Source organism: Eptesicus fuscus, chromosome 11 (genome assembly GCF_027574615.1).
Source record: "Eptesicus fuscus isolate TK198812 chromosome 11, DD_ASM_mEF_20220401, whole genome shotgun sequence".
In the NCBI taxonomy this organism is placed as follows: Eukaryota; Metazoa; Chordata; class Mammalia; order Chiroptera; family Vespertilionidae; genus Eptesicus; species Eptesicus fuscus.
In genome coordinates this window covers 4115696-4138165 of record NC_072483.1, presented here as the reverse complement: position 1 = coordinate 4138165, position 22470 = coordinate 4115696, and the positions used below count along the sequence as shown (strand labels likewise).

At 43.3% G+C, this 22470-nt stretch overlaps 1 protein-coding gene across 2 annotated transcripts in view; it reads right to left on the bottom strand.

Moving 5' to 3' along the window:
• The window catches only part of CNTNAP5 (contactin associated protein family member 5), an 864792-nt gene that overhangs the window by 643678 nt on the left and 198644 nt on the right, over nucleotides 1-22470 (bottom strand). For both annotated transcript variants that reach the window (XM_028133206.2, XM_054723360.1), the window contains exon 3: nucleotides 2243-2436. In XM_028133206.2, coding sequence (XP_027989007.2) covers nucleotides 2243-2436 — 194 coding nt within the window. The remainder of the gene's footprint in view (nucleotides 1-2242; nucleotides 2437-22470) is intronic.

Genomic DNA, 22470 nt, shown 5'->3' with positions numbered 1-22470 from the left:
CACGCTGAAATTTAACATTGTTTTTACAGAGTGGTGCTGACAAAGTTTACATTTAAGATGAGAAAATTAATTGATTCGGGAAAAAATTTTAAAGTCATGTGTAGTGAAGGAGAAATAGAAAGTATGGTTTCACAATCAAGTCTATTTAGGGTAAATCCTAGTGTTGTGTTCTGGCACCAGCATTTCTGGTTCTATGAGCTTGGGTGGGTGGCTGTTTATAGAAAAGTATATAAGTATACATACATATATTTATATGTTTGCTTACAAATGTGACCTGTAATTGGTGTTCAGTAGCTGTTAGTTTCCTCAATATTGATATAAGTGGATATACATTTTTCCAAATTTGAGCATGACTTATCATGATGTTTGTGCCCAACGTCACTGGATTCGCCTCTCTCAGCTGGAGTTGTGACGACCCGCCACCAGTCTTTCCTCCTCCCACTGTTTGTACCTGAAGGGCTGATCCTGAGGCGACTGGCTCTCCAGTGCTGCCGGCGTTGTAAGTGCCAGGAGAGCCAGAGTGGGAGTGACTACCATGCTGCACACATCGCTCCCCGCCTTTCCTTCTCTGCCCACCCAGCATCTTTTGTCTCCCCAGAAATGTGAAGGCTGAAGGCTGTTTTGAGGGGGAAGCAAGGGATGGAAATAGTCCTCTGCCCTCCAAATCTAGACACCCCAGTCATGCTGCAGTACGTTAAATAACATTGTTCTTACTGTGTGTCCAGCAACAGTAAGCCCGGAGGCGGCGAGGACCTCCAAGACAGGCCCTGTCCTCAAAGCGCCCGGAGTCCCTTGGAAGCACAGGTAAGCCAGCAGGGGCAAAGGAGGGAAACTGGCCTTCAGCCAGCAGTTCAGGAGCTCCAAGCCGGGGGAACTGCTAATCCTTGCACCACATCTGATCCCGAGGACGGGCTGAATGATGGCCATTTGATTCTAAAGAATATGAAACTCCTGGTTTTAAAAAATTAGACAAAATGTCTCAAAAATGCACTTCACTATGAAAAAACAGCCAGTCTGACTAAAAACACCAAAGGAAATAAATAGCCCCACATCTACTTGTCACTCGAAAGCCAACAAAAATTCTTAAAATTGTTCCTTAAAATGGAAGATGTGCTTAATTCTTATTTCAAACCCAAAACAAAACAAAAATCTGTAAAATGTATGGGAGCTTCAAAATTGAGAAAAAAGTAGAATACTTTCCAAAAGTTTAGTTTTAAAAATGAAGAAACCCATGATCTCTGTGAGTATTAAAACCTAATATTACTAGTGACTGAGAATAGAGATGATGATATTCCCAAATTCAGTCTGCGATCACAAATCTTAACCCTCAATTTACCATTATTTTCCATTAGAAATAGTGATGGGTGGTCAATCAAGAAATAACAAAGAATAAAAAGTCGATTTTTTCCCCATTGAAGTGGGGACAGCACAGAAAGCACCCGTGCGAAACCACAGCAGTTTGAAAACTCACTTGGCAGTGATGCTGGGGGGAGCCCTGAGGAGATATGAAAAGGAAAGAGTAGCCTACAATTGCCAAATCTTCACATTGCATGTGTACTAAGAAAAAAAACACACATTTGGAGATGTTCTAAACTAAAAGGGACATAAACTAACTCAGTATTTTGTTCAGTGCGTGAGCGTCTGAGGCCTCCCCACGGCCCCGCTCTGCCTGCGCCCCTTGCCTGCCGCCTGGTCGGGGCCTTGCACAGCAAGGCCCAGAGTTTGGGGCTGTTCTTTACTTCCAAGCTGCAGATGGTTTATGGAGAAGAACAGTTTTGAATGTACATTTGTTTTGTAGTTTTCAGCCTTTCAATTGTTTCCTAACCGAGGGTAAAGGCTGTGGGCACAGTGGCTCCAACGTCAGCCCAGAGGGCAGGGTCTCACGCCCAGATTCGGAAGATGTGCAGCTCTGCTTTAGCTTTGTAACTGAGTAACCGGGTCACATTCCCATTGACAATCAGACTCTGATGAAGCATTTCTCTTTCTATAGATGAAAGAAGTGGGTGCTGTCCGTAAATTACCCATGATCCCAGAAAAGCAGGAAAACACTAATGTGTTTGCAACAGACATCTCAATGTCCTAGGACCTGGAGCCACGCCTATATGTGGCCTAATTATGTCTGGATGAACACTCAACAGTTCTTAAGCTGCCCACAATCTGGACACAGAAAAGTGGCAGTCAAGATTACTAGTGACCATGATCACATCTCAGTTTCATTTATCTGGAGAGAAAAGATTCCTACCCAGATGCTGTCTTCTTGCTGGTACTGTTTCCAGTTGTGTCCTGTGTCACTGAACAGGAGGCTGTAGCTCGTCACCCAGTCAGAGCTCCCGTATCTCCCCTGCGTGGCCACTGCGGTGACCTCCACTCTGCCCCCCAGGTCCATCTGGAGCCACTGCTGAGCGTTGGAATCTTCCGGAGACCACCCGCCAGCTCCTGGAAGAGGATCAGACACAGTGGTGACATCTCACATCTCACAACTTTGATTCTCAAACAGAAATGAAACAGTGTTTAACTAGGACATCTTTACCCCAAACATATCATGGCTCTGTGCTTAATCCCCTGGTAATTTCTTCACCCAACTGTCAGCCTCATGGTTGCTGTCATGGATTAAGATTAACCGCAAATGCCATTTCCTCCATGCTTCCTTCTCTCTGTCCTCAGTCATCACAGTTTCCATCTCCTGCATTCCTAGTGGATTTTTTACAACCTTTTAACATGTCTTACATCCTCTGCTTCACCAATACCCCCTTCCTTCCTTCTTCTTGTTTTCCTTTTAGCCCTCTTTCTCCTTTCTCTGCTCATTTCTCTCAAAATGCATCCTATTTGGAGACCGGCGTTTTGCTCTGGGAAAATCACTGGCTATGCCTTTGAGAGGTTTGTACTCATTCATCCACCAGAAGCACGCTGGGTGCTGGGGAAAGAGGCCTGCAAAGGCAAATGAGAAAGGGATGTGAAAGGAAGTGTGCAAGAGGAGAACACAGGTGCAGTGGGAGCACAGAAGACAGGCTGACCGACCGAGGAGATCGGGAAGCCTAAGGACAGTGCGTGTGGAGCTGCAGCCTGAAAGAGGTATGGCTGCTTTCCGGGCAGACGAGGCGGGACAAGGACGCGTTGAGACCAGCCAGAGCCCAGCGAGCAGCTGCACACACCGCAGAGACGCGGGAGAGTGCCGCACTCCTGGACCTGCGTGTGACTCGGGGTGCTGGGCACACAGGGACAGTCTACAATGGGACACACACCGTTGGGCCCCAGAGTTTCCAAGCTTGACACACTGGAAGTTTGCAGAAAATCAGTATTAGCTCTTGCTTAGTTGGGAGACTTGTGGCTTAAGGTTTCTGTCTTTATTCTACAGAGGAATAAATAGGAGCATCCATTTGTACGGACCCCAGAGTTTACAAAACTGCCAAACCCTGAGCTGGAGCAACAGGACGATGCCCCATGCCATGAGTGGAGGCGGGGGGTGGGCGGGGAGCAGCCCTTCTAAGCACCTTCCTCAGGGCATCAGGTCCGGGAGTTAACTGAATTTTTATTTAGTGGGGATAGCAATAAATGCCATTTTATTTCAGCCTATGTCATTGACAATCATTTTAGTGATGCCACAGTCTATTTTCCTGTTATCTTTGGATGAGTCAATTGGACTTCTCCTTGGTAACAAGAAGTCTGAGCCTGGCTCTCTCTAAAATCAATAAAAACATATCCTCGGGTAAGGATTAAAAAAAGAGAAGAAAAGATGTGAGTGGAAGAAAGGTGTGCCCCGTGCAGGCCATCAGCCTGGCCCCATCGCCTGTCCTCCCAGGGCTGAGGAACACGGCTGACAGCAGGGTCCTGGGTGACGGCAGAGCCTCGGCACGTGGAGGAGAGCATCTGCTACCTGAACACCTGCCCTCACCCGGGATGCGGATGAGAACTCAACAGCTATCGTGTTTGTGCCGCTGCACACGGAACGGATGTGCTGCTGCAGGTCAGCCTCCCTCCACACATAGACAATACCTGCAAAGTGGCAGCATAATTCCCATCACATGGCTGAGGACCGGAGATCCCGCAAGTTTAGAACACCTGGCACTCCGGATTCAAGCAGAGCTATTTGAGACTACTATGCAACAGGAAAAAGAAACAAGGTTTCTAAGAAACCCCAGAAAATTAATAAGGATGAAAGGCAATGGGAAGAGGCATCGAAGGAGCCAGATCCCCCAGCTCTGTCATAACCTCTATGTGCATGGTCTCCAATCAACACCCCCAACTTCTCAAACTGGCAGGGAATTTTAAGATTTCACACTTAGAAGAAATCTAAAATTACCCTGAAGCTCCTCATTATTTCCACTTCATCTTTCCATTTCAAGAGGTCTTTCTTCTTAGGCAAAAAAAGTAAAGTTGTATAAAATACATGACAGCAACAGTATTAAAACATGACAAAAAAATCTGTATGGTGAATTCTTTTGAGCGGTGAAAGTGCTCCTTCTAAATGACTTCTCTGCTTTTTGCAGGTAACATATTTTCTAGCATCAGCATGCCTCTCTTTTACAAACTGAGGTCTCATTAGCCATATCTATATAGTTTATTGCACAAAGAGTATACGTAGCAATTTGACAGTTGGTGGTATGATGTAGGGCTTATGACTTTTGTGAGACTCCTCAAACTTTAACTATTTTTCTTTCACCCCCAATAATCCAGAACTAGGTTTCCCAGTTATTCTTTAGAGTGTTTTCCTTCATTTATTCTAATTATTCTTCTCATAGGCATGCATGATAAGACCTATGTTGAGGGTGAAACAACAAAAAATGACAAGGAATTCACCCTCCCACCTTCAAAGTATAAAATCACAAAAGGTTGACCAAAAACAAACAAACAAACAAACACAGGGAGAATTGTTGCTAAAACAAATATTTCTTCAAATTTGTCTAAAGAAAAAAATCACATCTCCCTTTTGCCCACAGTAAAAACCTGTTTATTAATCCCCCTGAAATTAACCCGGTGGAATTGTTGCTGTTAGCATTCCTCAACACATCAAGGATTGTCCAAACCCAGGAGCCTTGGCCTATGCTCTGAAATGTAGGAACGTTCTCCAAGATAACTGCCAAGGGCCCTCCCCGCCCCCTGCTGTTGAAGGTGCTCCCTGCACCATAGCTAGTGGGCCAGACGCCCAAGGTAGCCATGGTTGCCATGGCAAACACTTTGTTCCTTCTACAGAACAATAAATGTGTTTTAAAAAAGGATGAGAGTAGCCTGAAGGTACTGTTTGCAGTTGCTCTGAGGATACACCATACCCATGTTAGCTTTCTGTTTCTGAATTATTCTCTAAATTGGGGGTGTAACATACACACCTGTGTTTGGCAAGTTAAAGGTGTTAACTAAGACTGTGCTGACTGTAATTGTGGCTGTGGTATCAGTGGGCATTAACTGCAATTCCCATAAATCCCGTGGTTTAAATTTACAGGAATTTAATGGAAATTTAAATAATAATTTTAATGTTGGAAAAAAATAACCTCATCTTAGATTTTTTCAGCATTTTTTCAAAAATTGTTTTTCAACTCTTTTCAAGCATGGGATATTGAATGATTTGGAGGCTTGATCTAGTTAGTGCATTGCCAGCACACCCCAAGCCTCCAAGACTACATTCTACATTATTAGACTTTCAGGGAAAAGATGGTAAAAGGAAATGTTGAACTAAAAATGAGGAGACCTGGTTCCAGGCCCAGCTGTACTCCAGAGAGCAGATGAAATGAGAGATTCCCAAAGGCTCGACCATCAGCAACACCTAGAGAGCTTGTAAAGGCCACACCTGCAAACTCCTTGACCCGACCCTTAATAAATAGCTCAGGAGCCTAACCTGAGAACCTGTATTTTTAGAAAAGTGCTCAGGACATGCCAGGTGGTTTGGGAAATTCAGGATGAGATAGCTTCTGAGGTGCCAGCTCTAATATTTGACTGATAAGCATTTCATTATTTATAATGGTCTAAATTAATTAAAGATACATAGTGTTTTTAATTAATAAAAACAAAAATAACAATATTAAGTTTGAGAGGTTAAGATGGTGGTGTGTGTGAGTAGAGAAAAATTGACTTTATTTAAGGGAAGGGGAAGGAGGATGAGAATTCCAAAGGGAAGGGCTGCGCAGCACCAAGCCAAGGGGGCACTGGGTCGATGATGGCAGCCCCCAGGAGCTGGAGTTTCATCCTGATGTGCAGTCACTGGCGGGAAGCTCTTGTCAGGGGGCCTGGGGGCTGAGCTGGGCTGGAATGCGGATGGAATGCAGGTTTTCGACCAGGTGCCTTCAGGACAGTTTCCGTTCCTGACATAGTCTGACCCCTGGTGTCCAGTGAGTTTTTCCTGGTCTTTTGTTCTCCTGTGACAGGAAGCTTACAAATGTCCATTAAGGATTGCATTGCCCTACAATCTTAAAATGTCACTCCTCTTTCTCTTTGTTAGTAGTTATTCTTAATTTTTAACGTACATATCTGTTCCTATAGCAGCCTGAAATTGTCACCCATATATTATTTCATAGAGACTCCAACCAATCTGCTTTGGGGAGCTGCTCTAATCCTGAGCAGGGCAATTGGCAATACCTGATCCCAATGCAGATGACTCTCTTGACATAATTTGGCTATCGTCTTCTTCAGGGTGTGGTTCATTTTTTATTTTTCCCGAAGATTGGGAGAGGTATGCTGGGTGGAGTTTTTATGTGATACTCAGGGCTGAGGACACTGTTGAGTGACTTGGAAGGTAAAAGCTGGTCCTGTGGCAGCCACTGCATCACTTGTCTGGTTTTGCTGTTTTTCTGGACCCGGAGCTGAAATACAACTGAGGCCTAGATATTATCTTTAGGGAGGAAAAGGACAGGGGATCTAAACCCCTTGATTAATGATATGAAATATCAAGGATCCACACTGCATGACTAGTTTTATGCTAGGGTCAAAGAAGCTGAGCCACCTAGCTTCCATCAGGTTTGCGTGCAATTCCTGTAGATTTGGATGAATTCCTCAAGTTGACGTCCCCAGTGAGGTCTTGCAGTTCCTTCCTTGCCATCTCTAAGGAAAGTAACCTTTGTTCCTTACCTGGAAAAACTACCATAAACCACATGATCACACAAGGTACTGGGCTTTCTCCAAGGGACTCTTCTTAAGGCTTTCTGGTAACAGTCACAGGCAGGCATGTCTCTCTTAGATATGACATCCCAGTCAAAGTCTTGGTTAATAAAACCACAATTGGAAACTGGTTTTATTGAATTCACGCAAAGAAACACATTGTCATTACTTATTCATTACAAATTGCCAAATTCTGGAGAGATCAGGTAGGGAGAAAAATATAAAAGCTCCCATGTTGCTTATGAAGCTATAATATACCAAATTGTACCAGGGAAATAAAAACAAGCTTTCTTGTATCTGGAAGACGGAAAGATTTCCATATAACTAATCTTTTGTTTGTCCTTAAGGTTTGCCAGTATTTTATGTTTTCAGTCACTCTTTAGAGGTCTATAAATTTTCACTTACTTTAAAAAGATGACCTGCTTAGAAAGCTATAATTTAGAGTAAGTTGGAGTCCTTGTTATGAATCTTTTCAAAGACTTAACTAACACATTTGCAAATAAATCAGAGCAAAACAATGATGGTCTGTAAATGACAAACTTAAATGATAAGATTATAGACTTGGCCATAAAACAATTGACAAAGAACCTTGCTTTTCTGTAAGATATAACATTTCAAGATGACAATTTCTTAGTAAATAATAATTATTATGAAATGACATAAAATAACAATATAAAGTTTATATTTTAGATTCAATGTAGAGTTTTAAAATATATATAAAGAACAAACAATATGCAAAATTTTAAAATGTTGCATATGGCTCATCGGAAGCATCTATTGCCAGATGCCTCCCATAGGGAACTATTACTCTAGGCTTGTCTGGTGTCACTGACAAGATATCTGTTACTTCTCAGAACTTCCTGTTTAAACTTGGCTCTGAATATTTGCAAGTTCTTTCTTAGAGGATACTGGGATTTCTAGAATATTCATTTTAATAAAAAATATGTATATTCTTATTTGGCAAAGCTTTCCATGTAATTTTCCAAGCATATTAAATAGGTCTAATTAGTTTAAAAAATTAGGAGAAAGAATGAATCCTTGAGGTAATTCAGGGCCCATTGGGATAACTCAAAATCATTTCTCTATTAAAAAATGTCTTCTGAAATTTAAACTTTGAGAAGATTTTCAAAAATATTTAACCAAAAAATTATATTATAAAACTTTTGTAACTCTAAGTAAAACAAATATATAGCTTTATGGTCATAACTTTAAAGAATGTTAATTAAATTTACACCAATTTCAATATTAAATATTTTGTCTAGGCCATAGGATCCAATTTAATGTATATGAGTATTTAATTTCTTATAGCCCAATAAAACATTATACCCTAGTGGTGCCACCTGAAGGCAGAAAACACATTACTTTTAACATACAGACACACACATGAAGACTATACACATGATTTAAACACAACTTCAACAGCTTCAAATTCACTTTGTATGCCCTAGTCGGTTTGGCTCAGTGGATAGAGTGTCTGCCTGTGGACTGAAGGGTCCCAGATTCAGTTCCAGTCAGGGCACATGCCTGGGTTGTGGGCTCAATCCCCAGTAGGGGGAATGCAAGAGGCAGCTGATCAATGATTCTCACTCATCATTGGTGTTTCTATCTCTCTCTCATTCTCCTTTCCTCTCTGAAATCAATAAAAAAAAAAAAAGTGACACATTCTTTCCTTTAATTATATCACCCAGAGGCTTAGAAAGACATGACTAAAAGTGAGATTATGAAATGGTAATCCCATTTCCCTAGTGAGTGATCAATTGGGTTTGGGGAGAAAGAGGCCTTGGTGAGTGATCAGAGCAGAGCCTCTGATAAAAGGCTCTGTGTCTAATAAAAAATCTGGGCTTACCTGTCACGTTAAGGCTCGCCCTTAGCTCTGTCCCTTCATAGATGATGTTCTTGGTGGGGGCTGTCTGGAGCATTGAGCCCCGTCAGTTTGAGGCCATCGTGTGGGTGGGTTTTGGTCCAGGGGCTCTCCATTCCCTGAGACTGTCCCCATTCCAGTGGCCAAACTTGGACGAAGGTGGCACAACACTTGAGGTGACATATGGCTTAGAGCTGTTTCTATGGGATGGTTTTCTTGCTCTTTCTCTGCCCTGTCTCAGATGTGAAAAACACTGCAAGTTATTTCTACCAGTTGCTCAGTGGGGGTCTGGTGCCCTATGGCCAGTTTTTATAATATATTTTTTTAATGGTCTGGAGCTGTCTGTTGGATAAAATGTATCCCCAAGTGCTGGACCTTTGACAGACTCAAACAGGGTTTCTATTTATAACTTTCCTTAGAGTAACATGCTAAGGTTTGGGTGGTAATGGGTTCTTCTTCTGATAGGAGCAGGACTGTTAAGTGTTTGCACTTTTGTAGTAAAGAGATGACTAAACAGCAGCTACTTTTGGGGAAAGGAGTGAGAAGGCAAAACCAGGGTTTTTTGTGGTTTTAGGGGCCTGAGGGTGGTGGCATAAAGGATACAACAGGAGGAGCAGAGCTCCGGGTGATGGTGGAGCTCAAAAAAAGCCTGAACATAGGAAATCTTGGACCATTTACTTAGGCGGCAGCAGTATAGCTCCAATTGGAAAATGGTGTTATAATTAAGGGTGCCATTCTGGGGCCAGATCTCCTGATTGTCTAATTTATATTGCAGCCATGCTGTATTGCAAAAGAAAATGAGGCATTTGGGTCTAATTTTGTCTCATAAATTGAGGGTCTTAAGATTCTTTAAAAGGCAGACCAGATGTGAGTCCTTGGGCAGGGTCAAGATTGAATAGCCCCTGGTCTTATTATAATAAGGGCAATTTCTGGAGGGAAAGTCACCTAGTGAGAGGGAGAAACCCAGGGCCTGCATCCCAGCCTGGCTGCTGCCCTTCTTCCATGTGCTGAGGCTTATTCTAGGGGGTGTCCCCCAGTGCCTAGAAAAAGGCTCAGTTCCGGACCCAGAATACCCCAGTGGCTAGGGATAAAGAGGGGTATTCTGGGTCCCGAACTGATAAATAGCCCTGCTATTTATACCCTAGCTCAGCAGTTAGCATATTAATGTGATATTCAGCAGGGCTGAAAATCAGCATAATATTGCCCTGCTGTTAGCCAATGGCTGAAGGCAATTCCCTAACCTGATAATCCTTTTACTGTTTACCAAACTTTACCTTTGATATGCCTGTATGCATTCCTAAAGGGCAAATGTATATTCAAGTGAATAAAAGCAGATGGGACCGAGTTTTCAGGGAACTTCTCAGCTAGAGGGAAGTTTCCACCTGGCTCCCCATGCCTTCTAAATTCACATTGCTTGTTTAGTGCATTCGTTTATGCGTGGCCCCTTCTTCAGATCCTGAACCCTCTCTGCAAAATGTTGCGGCACCTAGCAAACTGCTGGTCAGACCCAGCGCTGGGATTCCCAGTGCCTTGTGTGACATGACCAGCCTACAAATGAGCTGTCTGCCCCTAAACACTGGAATTGGCAATGCTAAGACTCACAGTCCCCACAGTAAAATCCTACAGGGTGTTTGGGGCTGGGGTTTGGATGAGTGTGTGCTTTTTCGTAGTGTGCCTCAGTTGCTTGGATGTTTGCTTGTGACCTGCAGCTGCCTAGTACAATCTTGCCCATTCCAAGCTAGTTTGTCCAGTCATGGGAGTCTTCTAGTGGCATCAGTGGCCTTAGTGGCTTTAAGTAGCTGACCCGTGCCTGAAAGTGGTGGCCCCATGGGGAGCTGAGAGTCTTGGTCTCTACAGCCCTCTTCCTAAATGAAGTGACTCACTTGATAGTAGGAATCAGGAGATCTGACCATCTGGCACTCCTGCCGCCACTTGGGAGTGAAGAAGGCCGTGTTGGACCCTCTAGGGGTCAGGGTAGGGGGAGGGAAGGAAAGGGCTTCCCTTCTGGATATCCCTGTACATACCACTAAAATGAAAGGCGAACATAATGGTGTGTGCAGGCAGTTTAAATAGGCATCTCAGACGGTGGATAAAGAAAACATGACCATTTAAGGGTAGGTGTTGAGGGATGGGATATCCAAAGGGAAGGGCTGCACCAAGCCAAGAGGTGACTGTCAGGAAGGTGTGGGGGCTGAGATGGTGGGCTGGGAATGCAGATGGAATACAGGTGTGTGATCAGGTGCCTCAGGACAGTGTCCATTCCTTGTATGGTCTGATTTCTGGTGTCCAGTGAGTTTTTCCTGGTCTTTTCCTCCTGTGGCTGGAAGCTTACAAGTGTCCATTAAGGATTATATTGCCCTACAGTCCTAACAAAATTGTTTCTGGATCTAAGATGGCCAATCAGTTTCAGTTTGATTCCTAACCCCAACCCCAACATGGATGGATTCTTAATGTCAGAATCACAATTGCCAAGCAGATATGAAAATTGTGAATTCAGAAATAGCCATCTTTCCTCTTGCTTGGACGGTTCTTCTCACGCTCAGTGAGCCCTTGGCTCCTTTTCACCATCTCCCTCCCAGAGCCTTGGAGAGTCTATTCCTTCACTCCATTAGCTAACGGTCTTTTCTCCGTGCCCAGCACTGCCCTAAGCACGTGGCCAGCACAGCTCATTCATCACCACGGTAGCTCTGCATGGTAGGTATTATTACCAACCATTTCACAGGTGGGGATACTGAGGCCAAAATGATTGGGTAGCTTTTTCTAAGATCACTAACTAGTAAGTGGTAGAGCAGGGGATTCAAATACAGAAAACCAGCACCCAGGAACCCAAACTCCTAACCACTCACCTACACAGTCTCTGAACAGCAAGGATGAGCACTGTCCTGTACTCCTCCTTCTTCCCCCTCTTAGCAGTTCTGACTAGAATCACAATTCACATTGAAAACTTTTGTTACATCTCACTTGGTTCTCATAGCAATCAGCAATAGTACTTTTAATTTCAATTTACCAGAGAACCCAGCAGCCATGAAGGATCAACTAGCTCATCCTGGTTATATGGTGAGAGACTGCTCTCCAACCCAGTTCTTCTAAGCTCTTGTCTCTGGAGTTTATATCAGAAACCAGTGTCTTGAACAAGCAGAAAATTACTCAGATAGAAAATTCTAAGAAAGGCTTAACAACAAGAGGCCCAGCTCAGTTCTCTGCTCAGCCCTCTTCACCACAACACTTATTCCCAACTTCACATGCTAAGGCAAGCTCTAAGCATGAAACAAAATAACTGGTCAAAAATGCCGAAATTCCTTTTCTACACTTATTTCCACTTCTAATTCAGAAAGGGAAATGATAATTGATTGATGTCACACACTGGAAATGGGCACAAAATGGATTATATGCAAGTCTCTGCTAAGCGATATTTTACAACTATCATTCAAAACCAGAGTCCATTTAGTACAAGACCAAAGGAAGCTACGAGCCACAGATAACACTTTCTCATCTAACCTGTTTGAAGCACACCACCTGGCCACTTTTGTAAACCCTAAAACAAAACAGGTTTCCCAGGCCTGTGCCTCCCCCCGATTACACAAGTCCCAACAGCTACAAGACATTCTCACACGTGACTGGGATGCTAGGCTGAATTACAAGCTGCATCTTTAATTATTAAACAGTGGTGCCTCTGTAAGCAAAGGTTTGAGATATTTCAGGCACAAACTATCTTGTGATGTCTGAGAGGCTCCTCATCCATATTTAATGTGTACAGTGTGGGGAAGTGATAACCGTCACAAGCTGGTAGGGCTCAGGGGGCTTCTTGCACTTCTGCTCAGAGCATTCTTATCATCATCAGTAAGAGGCCCTGTGGCCGGGCAAGGACTGCTGAGTCTGAGAAGTTGCTGACTGGCACCCTAGGCATCCTCCTTCTGCTACTGGGCAGGTGCAGTAGGACCGGGCATTGCAGGCTGGTCCTGGCCAGGGCTCCTTCACTTCCATCTTCACACTTATTCAGAGACTCAGGAGTCTCCTGAGGGAACTTGACCAAAGGCCCTGTGAGTTTCAAAATAGATAAAAAGTCAATAGGAAAATTTGGAATGGCCGTACTTGAGGCCAGTTAGCAGGAGAGGACAAAGGAGCTCATGAGAGGAGGTTCCTGTAAGGGAGGGAAAAGTTTGAGTCTGACTCCAGAACAAGAAAGGGGCATGGCTCTCTGGCTGAGACTTCCTTTGGATTCCCATAGGTCAATTATAAGACATGAATTTGAGGATAAGTAGTTCACTTGGGAATTGACCCCAGGAAGTCAGGTGATGAGACAGGGAAAAAGAGCCAATCCAGGGTGCATCAGCTAGCCAGCCATTCCAAGGGGGGAATAGTCCTACAGTATAGGATGGGCTTTAGGGCTATGCCAGAGCAGGAGGAAGCTGGGTTTTTCATGAAACAACTCTGCCAGGCATGAATTGAAGACTGCTGGGCGCAGGGCAGCACTCACACACAAAGAGAAAGCCCTTAGACAGGTAGTGGAAGACTGAGCTATTGGGGTGGAAGCACAGTAGTTTCGTTGGGGTGTTCCCAGGGCTCCACTCAGGTCCACGTTAGAGGGTGGTTTTATCTCCCAGCTGTGGGTGTGGCTGGCAACTGGCACAGCCTGCCCTCCTCCAGAGCTTTGCTCCTGGCCAAACAGAAGTCTTCCTGCCTGGGAAGCTGCCCTCTAGAACAAGGAGGCAGCTGCCCAGCCATGGTCTCAAGGCATGACTGGTATTTATGCTGCAAGCTGTGTCCAGAATTTTCTTTTGGGATCTGAAGGAAGGTAGACTTTAGCTGAGACCACATTTCTTGGTGGCTTTCCCTTTCCCTTTCCTCTGTGTCTCCAGAGGCCCCACAAATACTTTGCACAGAAGTCCCATCTCAACTCAGCTTCTAAGATGTCTTGTACTAAAATGAAGTCTGAGTGGTATGAGCACCAACAGCCTCTGAGACAGTGTACAGACTCTCCTTGCTTACGGAAGAGAGCTGGGCCATCACTCTGAGGGTCTGGTGCGTGTTACTCGGACAGTTTTGTTGGGATGGCCTGCAACAAGAGTCTTCCCTGTGAAGAGTGGGGTTGCTACGGTTCTCATGGATCAGACAAGATTATCTGGCTGCACATTTCATGGTGTAGAAGTTACAAGAAGCCAGGGAGGATATTAGGAGTGCATTGGATATAGAAAAATTGAGACTCCCATCCCAAGGATGACATCTCAAATTCGTTCCCCTTGCGGACCAAGGACTAATTCATATGTGCATAAAAGCACCAAGGCATTTTTATAAACGTAGGTGAGAGTCACATGCATAACACTCGGAAGGCCTCTAGAACTACGCTGTTCAATACAGTAAGGATCATGTGCCTATTTACTTTAAAATTGATTTAACTTAAATTGAAAATTTAGTTCCTTAGTAGCTGTAGCCATATTTCAACGGCATGTATAACTGAAGGCTTCCCTATCAGCGTGCACAGCTGCAGAACATCTGCAGCCTGCAGGGCCTGCTGCTGCCTGACACTGCTCTAGAACCTCCCTGGTAAAGTGGGGAAGCCGGGCTCCATTCTAACTCGGCAAATCAATACAGTCTAACTCTACCCATCCGATGCTTGGGCCTGGGGGAATTTCAATGGATAATCTATTCCTGATTTAATGGATATATAATTATTGAATTCCATCCATGAATAAAGCAGTGTAAAAGATTCAGCAGCAAGATAAGACACTCTTCCTATTTTTAGTCATGTAGAAAAGAAAAAAAAAAAAAGACTGGGGCAATTTTGTTGGCAAGCTGGTGCCTGGTCTAAGTCTGGTGTTGCTTTCTACTCTGTGACTGTTAAAGTCATTTATCTACTTCTATAAAAATTATATAGTTAGTGTGTACTTTATCAAGGATCAAATAAGATAATATAAATGTCTTGCCTATGGGCACAAAATGCTTAAAGAGAAGTGTGTTTGTGTTGCCCCAAAAGTTTCATCATATGTTTTTACCCAAGAAAAAAAACTCTGGCATCAGTCCAAACCCCCATCAGGAAGTTACTCTTTTGACTGGAAGATGTGCCACCTAACAGACAGAAGGCAGGAGATACAGCTCAAGGAGGAGAAGGAGGTGATCAGCCAGTAAGGTAACCCCTCCTCCCTTTGACTGTGATGGGGTTCAGTGTTGGACACATGCCCAAGCTATGGTGAAGTGACCTGAGGGACCCGCTGCTGTGGGATTGGAAGAACTGGGTGCTGTGAGTCCTGGGCCCTGGGCCCTGCGTCCTGGGAAAGCGCCATTGCTCTAGGCAGCAGTTCTCCAGGGGCAGGCTGGAAAACCAGGTTCTCTTGGGGAGGCTGGAAAACCAAGGGCTTCTGGGATATTTTACTGGAGTTTCTGACTTAGGTAGTTGGGATAAGCCCAGTCAATCCACGTTTTCTAAGGAATTCCTAGGTGATGACCATCCTCGGGCAGTTCTGAGGAGTCGCCTTTGGATGCTTGAAGAGAAGGCCTAGGAGGCCGAGACCAGGGCTTTCTTTCCCAGAACATTGCGTTTGGCAGAAGCGCTGGATGGGCAGGCGGGTTAGCTCCAGAATGAAGTCGACGTTGAGGATGGCATCTTGAACTTAATGCACCAGCTCTCATTCAAAAGGTTATTTCTAATCCTTTTTATAAGAATGGAAAATATGAGACCGAAACAGAAAAAATATCACCAAATAGTTAGCTCAATTAATTAATTAATTAATATAGACATAGAATTATGTACATCTCTTAATCTCTGTATGCCTAGTCTCAAAAATTTAATTTTTTCAAGCTAATGGTTCTTTATAAAGCCAGTGAGTTCTTGTTCCGTGAACACATGCTTATGTTAGCAAAGCTATTCCAAGGGCAATATCTTATTGCTCCGGTATTTTTGTGGAAGAGATTCTTTGAAAACAAGTCCTTAGTAAAACAAATGATAAGGGTTTGTTTATAAAGTCTGGGTTTTTTATCAATCACGTGTATTGATTAGAAAAATAAATTCAAGACATAAGCAACTGATGGTGTAGGATATAAGTGTGGTAATCATAGTTTGAGACACTGAGAAGGGGCCCCAGGGAAGGGACCACCACGGGATGAGGAGCATTCCAGCTGGATTCCTGGAGAAAGATGAGCTCCTTGTTTATATCAACACCTGTTTTTGGCTCCTTGAGGTTTGTTTTATGTCACCATTGTCACTGTGTGGTGGATGCAATAATCCTTCCTCATCTTTATAATGACATTTCCACAATGTCTTCAGTGAACACCACTTTCTTCATGAATTGAATTACTCGATTGAGTAGATCCACTCAAACAACCACAGGTTAGACAAAGCAAGAGGACCCACTCTGCACCATGCTATTCAAATACAGCCTATTTGCTCCCGGTTCCACACTATTGAAGATGCAGGAGTAAACTGCCAATCACTAGACACATATATGCCATTAATTATCCTGCTCTTAATTCCATCACTACGTTTTTGGGTTACAATGATTTAAGTTAGATACAGTGACCTAGAGAATAACATCTTGCCTCTGCAAAGTATTAGCGGTATCAATGGTGATTCACTGAGCAAGCATTTTAAAGAGAACCCCTTAGGAAAAAATGTCAGTGTGGTTTGTCAAAGGAAGTGATTAGCTATCAGAAAAAAAAAAAAAAAATGCAAGGATTGAATTGTGCAGACCTATCTACAACTTTTGTTATGCCAAAGGTTGATGTTTAGAATTTTTAAGCATGATGTTACGAGTGGACAAAAGGATCTGCGTGTTTCCCCTTTCCTCTCTTAACAACATTTTGCTTTGCAATTACTCTGGCTGAATAGAAAGGGTTATCACATTGGATTTGTCTTCTTTTGAGGCAGGAACTCAAGGCTCATGTTCAATCTCAGATTTCTATTCTGCATCTCTTTCACACATATCTCATGTATATCTCTCACTGCTCCATAGCTGTCTTAGTAAGAAAAGAGACCCAGTCGTTGTTTAAATATCCAGGTAAAGAACAATGTTGTCCATAAGCATATTAGGCCACAGTATGATTTTAGGGACACTGAGGAGGCAGAAGTGCCCATATCTGTCTTTCTCCCTTGATGCCTGAACATCCAAGCTTTGTTGTTGTTGTTTTTAATATATTTTATTGATTTTTTTTTTACAGAAAGGAAGGGAGAGGGATAGAGAGTTAGAAACATTGACAAGAGAGAAACACTGATCAGCTGCCTCCTGCACACCTCCTACTGGGGATGTGCCCGCAACCAAGGTACATGCCCTTGATGGGAATTGAACATGGGACCTTTCAGTTCGCAGGCCGAAGCTCTGTTCACTGAGCCAAACCGGTTAGGGCTAAACTTTGTTGTTAAAACACTGACAGTTCTAGCAGAAACACCAGCATTACCTGGAAGCGGCGACTATTATGCCAACAACATTTTTATTCAGCTTAAGATCCCAGGTCAATGTGAATGCAGATATTTGTTCATATGGAGTAGAGAGAATTAAAGTCACAGCCACGTCTTACCGATAATTAGCTGAGTACCCTTAGCTCCGTGACTTGGGCTCTCTGAGTCTGCTTGCTCATCTTTACAAAAGTGGAAAACACCAACTACCTTAGAGTACTAGCGTGAGGAAAATGGAGCTCACGTTCCCAGTTTCCAGCAGTTCCTTATTCATAACCCCTTAGCCACTTTTGCTTTCCTCCTGTAAACAATAATATAAACGAAGCCACTTTAAAATGGAGCTGCAGCTGCCATGCCAGAGCAACTGCCTTGCACATCTCATGTCTAGAACCTTTGGGATGTCAAAACAGGGCACAATAGCCTTTGGGCTGCACATAAAGTAACATTGTGCCCAAATAACTGCTCCCAAAGATAATGAGGAAGCAGGCATTAGGACTACTGGGCTGAAAATTAAAAACGTTGTTTAGAATTAGCATCACTATTTTATCTCCTCTGCCCCAGTAGAAATGCTGGCCTTCAATTGGTGTAACGGTTTCCTCTTTCCCATAGAGACCCTTTGCCTTCAACTCCTAACACAAGTGCTATTTGGGTTTCTGCCTGAATTGGTGCTTCACAAATAGCTATTTTTGATCACAAAGAAATGCGTGTTGCCCCTCAATTTGAAAGACCTTTTATTTTTAGATTAACACTTCCATCCTCCCCCAACCCTGAGATCCAGAGTAAAAACGCTATGTTGGTAAGCATTGATAGAGCAGGACTCAGGGATGCTCTAGAACTGTGCATCTCGAATTTGAATCAGCAAATGCAGGAGTTGTTAAAGCTCAGCTTCTGATCCAGCAGATTTGGGGCAGAGGTCAAGCTCTGCATTCCTAACAAACTCCCAGGTGATACCCTGTTCCCACACAGGGTCTGTGCTCCCAGGAGTAAGGGAAGGAAAGCACAGGGCCGGCGCCTGCCTTCCAGGGCAGCTCGGGCAGGCCAGCATAAAGACAAGGTGCTGGAGAGCAGGAACGGGCCCTCTGGACACCTCGCTGCCATTTTAAACAGATTAGAGCCCGTCCATGCGACGTCTGGCGCAATCGATCCAGGTGGGAGGCGTGCGCTATTTTTGCAGGCGGGTGCTGGAGTGCTGCCTGTGAAGTGGGATGCCCGGATTGCCGCCTAGCTATCTGGAGCAAGTCCCTAGACATCTGATATCATGCTAATTGTGAGAACCCTGATTCCCACACTCTCCCAATCCACTCTTCATGGAGGAACGGATAATGGCAGCTGGAAAGCAACTTGCAAAGACCTTCAGGTGTCCTTGGCTATTTGCAACCAGTGCTGCCCAAGGGAGCAAAGGTGTGCATGGATCTTTGCTAAAGGGCCCTCTCTATCAGCCCATGAGTGCAGGAAGCTGCAAATGCCTTGACATAAAATATCAAATTCTCCATGGCAACCCAATTGTCATGCTGGAAACACATAATCTCAATTTACACAGGCAGCATCTCAAAAATATATTGAGTGTGGAAGACGAATTAGCATTTCAATGAACAAAAGGTAAACATAAGTGTTTGCAAAACTCTATTTGAGGGGGTTGGGAAAGAAAAGTACAAACCTCTCCTCTCATGGGGCCAGAGACGACTGTTTCTATTTGCTTTTAATCATACAAAGTAACTTAAAGCCTTCCTCTCCCTTTCAGCAGGTCTCACCCGCGGCTTCCTGCTGACAGAAAGTGCTTCTTGCAGCCAGCTGGCTCTAAGGCCCAGATCAAAAGCTTTCTTGCCACAAAACAAATCACATTTGACAAAGTCAGATCCCTGCTAAGCCACAACTGTACAGATGGACCTGGAAGCTACGTGAATGGTGATCTGCCATCCAGTTTAATCTGTTTTGTATCCCGACCCCCAAATAATGAGTTTTCTTTGAAGCTTTTCATTTCTTTGTGTGTGGATGAGTGGGGGGCGGAGGGGCATGGAAGTGAGAGAACACAGATTCCACTGGCAAATCCCTCCCGTGGATGAGATAGCGGTGTGGTGGCTATGACCGTGGCTTCGCCCTCCAACATCCTCCTCGGCGGGGGTGACCCAGACCCTGTGCACCGCAGCCCTGCCTCAGCTCACGGGCTGCTGCCCGGTGCACTCCCTCTCAGAAAGATGAGTTTGCCGCTGACAGAGCTCATTAGACTTGCTTTACTCAGACTCTGAGCGTTCCCATCATCACACCTTTCATGTGTTCTTCTTTTCAACTTTTGATTGATCCCTACTTCAGACAGGACACACTTACCAGCTGTGCACATTTCTTCCTGGGAATAGGTCAGAGGATGTGAGTGCTTGAGCTCTGAGCACACACTTTCAATGTATGTCAAAGGGCTGCCTGGTTTTTGAAAGTTTGCATTACACCACTTTGATTTTACAAAAGAGCTACATTAGTACCTGTTTATGCCAATGGAAATCAATTCAAGGAGGATTTTGCTTCACAACATTCATTAATGGTAATTGTTTCTTTACTTTACGCCATTTTTGCCTGTGAAAGATTTCATAGTAAACACTCTACTTTCGGATGGCAGGGGAAACCTGTCTATGATGCCAGGGGATTCAGCAGCTAATTTTAAAAGGTGCAGGAAGTTCATCTTTGTGAAACTGTTCAGCAGTGATGAGCTGCAAGGATGCCAGTGAGCATACTCCACTCAATCAAGAGGACTTAGTTTTATGGAGGCCAAGGGTTTTACAATTTGAATTCATCTTGGGTAGAATGCCAAGACATTCCTTTAAAAAATGTGCAGAGGCTGGATGACAGTTAAAAGCAGGATGACAGATAAAGGCAGGAATTCATAAACTGCTGTGATAAGTGAATGAATGGAGTACGTTAAAAGAAAACTATCCAAAACTTGGAAATCAAAAGAGAGTACAGTGTGAACGTTCAACGTCATCCTGGGGCAATTTTTAACAAGTTCACTCTGATTAGTTAAGTCTCCATGAGAATGTATTTGTCATTTGGTTATGCTTCTCACTGCTTGATTATACATTAGAAATTGTGAAGTTACATGTTAACTTAGGTTTGTTCACTAGAAAAGACTTTATTACCTTGTAAGGTAATAAATCCCCAGATTTTATTACCTTGTAAGACATTAACTAGCTTTGAATCTACCTAGAGTTATTCTAATATCCATTGTTGTTCTCTCTGTGCAATGGCACTTTTTCCCTATGACATAGAGATAACAATGACATCTGCATGGGGGTAGTTGCGAGGTAGAGTTGATATACCTTGAGGTTTTAGAACAGTGAGGGCTTGTCATAGTGCTAAGTACTATCAGTCAATGGTCATTGGCACCATGCCATAGCAATAGGACTCTTCAGCATGGGGTACGGTGAGGAAGAAAACTTCACTCAGTGCACACAACTCAACTGCGATAAGCATGGCAGCAGAACAGCATGGTTGTGAGGCAGCTCAAGAGTGTTATAGCTCACATATAACACAACATAACATGGCTATGGAACAGCACACTGTGACAGGCCTCAGGCAGGAGGCTCTTCAGTGAGGATCCTGTCCCATTAGACAGCTCTGCTCCTCTTCACTCCATCAATACAACTTTGATGTTTCAACTCAGCTGCGGAAACACAGCCCTCATTGTAATGGGGAAGTGAACTTCTGGAGCTACAGGGATTTGACCTATTTAGAGAGAAGTCCACACCCCAATCCCTGATTGGTCTGACCTCATGCAAATAAGGACTCCAAATCTCCCACTTTGATTGGTCCCAAAAGCACTGCCCTCCCTAAGTGGGGCCACTCTGATTGGTCAATGAAGATATCATCCTGGGGCAATTTTTAACAAATTCACTCAACTTGCTAAATGGCAGTGTAGCAGTAAAACTTCAATTGATGGGGAAAGTCTCACTTCTATTGGTTGAAACAGGATTCCAGGAACTCTTTTGTAAGGGTTAGCTCAGACAGCAGGGACCCTCAGGCAGGCAGTGCAGTGCTGGCTTCTGACTGAAGTGCTGCTTGGTGAGAAGCCGCTGTTTGGCAATGGCTGTTTGTAAATTGGAGCCCAGTTGGACATAAGGAGCCCTTCTTGGTAGATATATTTTTTTCTCTGGGTCAACAGTGTATTATTGTTCTGATATTTAGTTGTATGCTGATGGACATACACTGATAACAGAAAACAATTATAAACCACTAGGCACACAATCCAACCAGTTCAGGGAGAAGCTACACCTGATAATGACTGTGCAGAGCAGGATTCCTTTAGCATCTGGCTGTGAACTTGCAGTTTAAAACACTATATGGAGAATTCAAATTAAAAACAAGATGCTCCTGTAAATCTCCCTGTATATCTGCTAAGGAGCCCCGACTGGGGGCACAAGAACCCACAACCTAGATATGTGCCCTTGACCAGAAATCAAACCCATGACCATAGGTGGTGTGTGCTTGCACTCTAACCACTGAGCATACTGGCCACGGCATGAGAGTATCCTAGATTTCAAACCATGTGTAATAGTTTGCTCTTTGAGGTATGTTTGATGTCTTTCATGTTTAAAATAAAAAAAGGAAGTTTTAAAGTAAGGAATGTAGGAAAGGAGTACTCATTTGACAGGACTATAATTACTTCTCAGCCATTTTAGTGGAGAGAGAACATGTCTATTTTTAGGAAAAAAAATGAATCATTGCTCTACATTAATATCTTCAATAAGAATAAAAAGTTATATTGTTTTCTTAAATTTCTGGATTTTATATTTAGAAAACCCATAGACCAAATCTGTTCTTAATAACATTTACATAATTATTTAATATATTATAAATTACATCTGTACATATTCTATATATGTATTATGTGTGTATATGTACACATATATTACTATATACATTTATATATGCATATATTTGTATATTTATGTGTGTACATATTCTATTATATGTGGATGTATATGAATTTTCAGCCCTGTATATATGCACCTCTTTCTATATATAATTCTGACTCTATACATATCTAACCACGTGTATATGTATTCACCTTACTCTAGATAACCTACCATATGTATATGTTTATATACACATGCACATAATTTATATTGTATATATATATATAACAAAATAC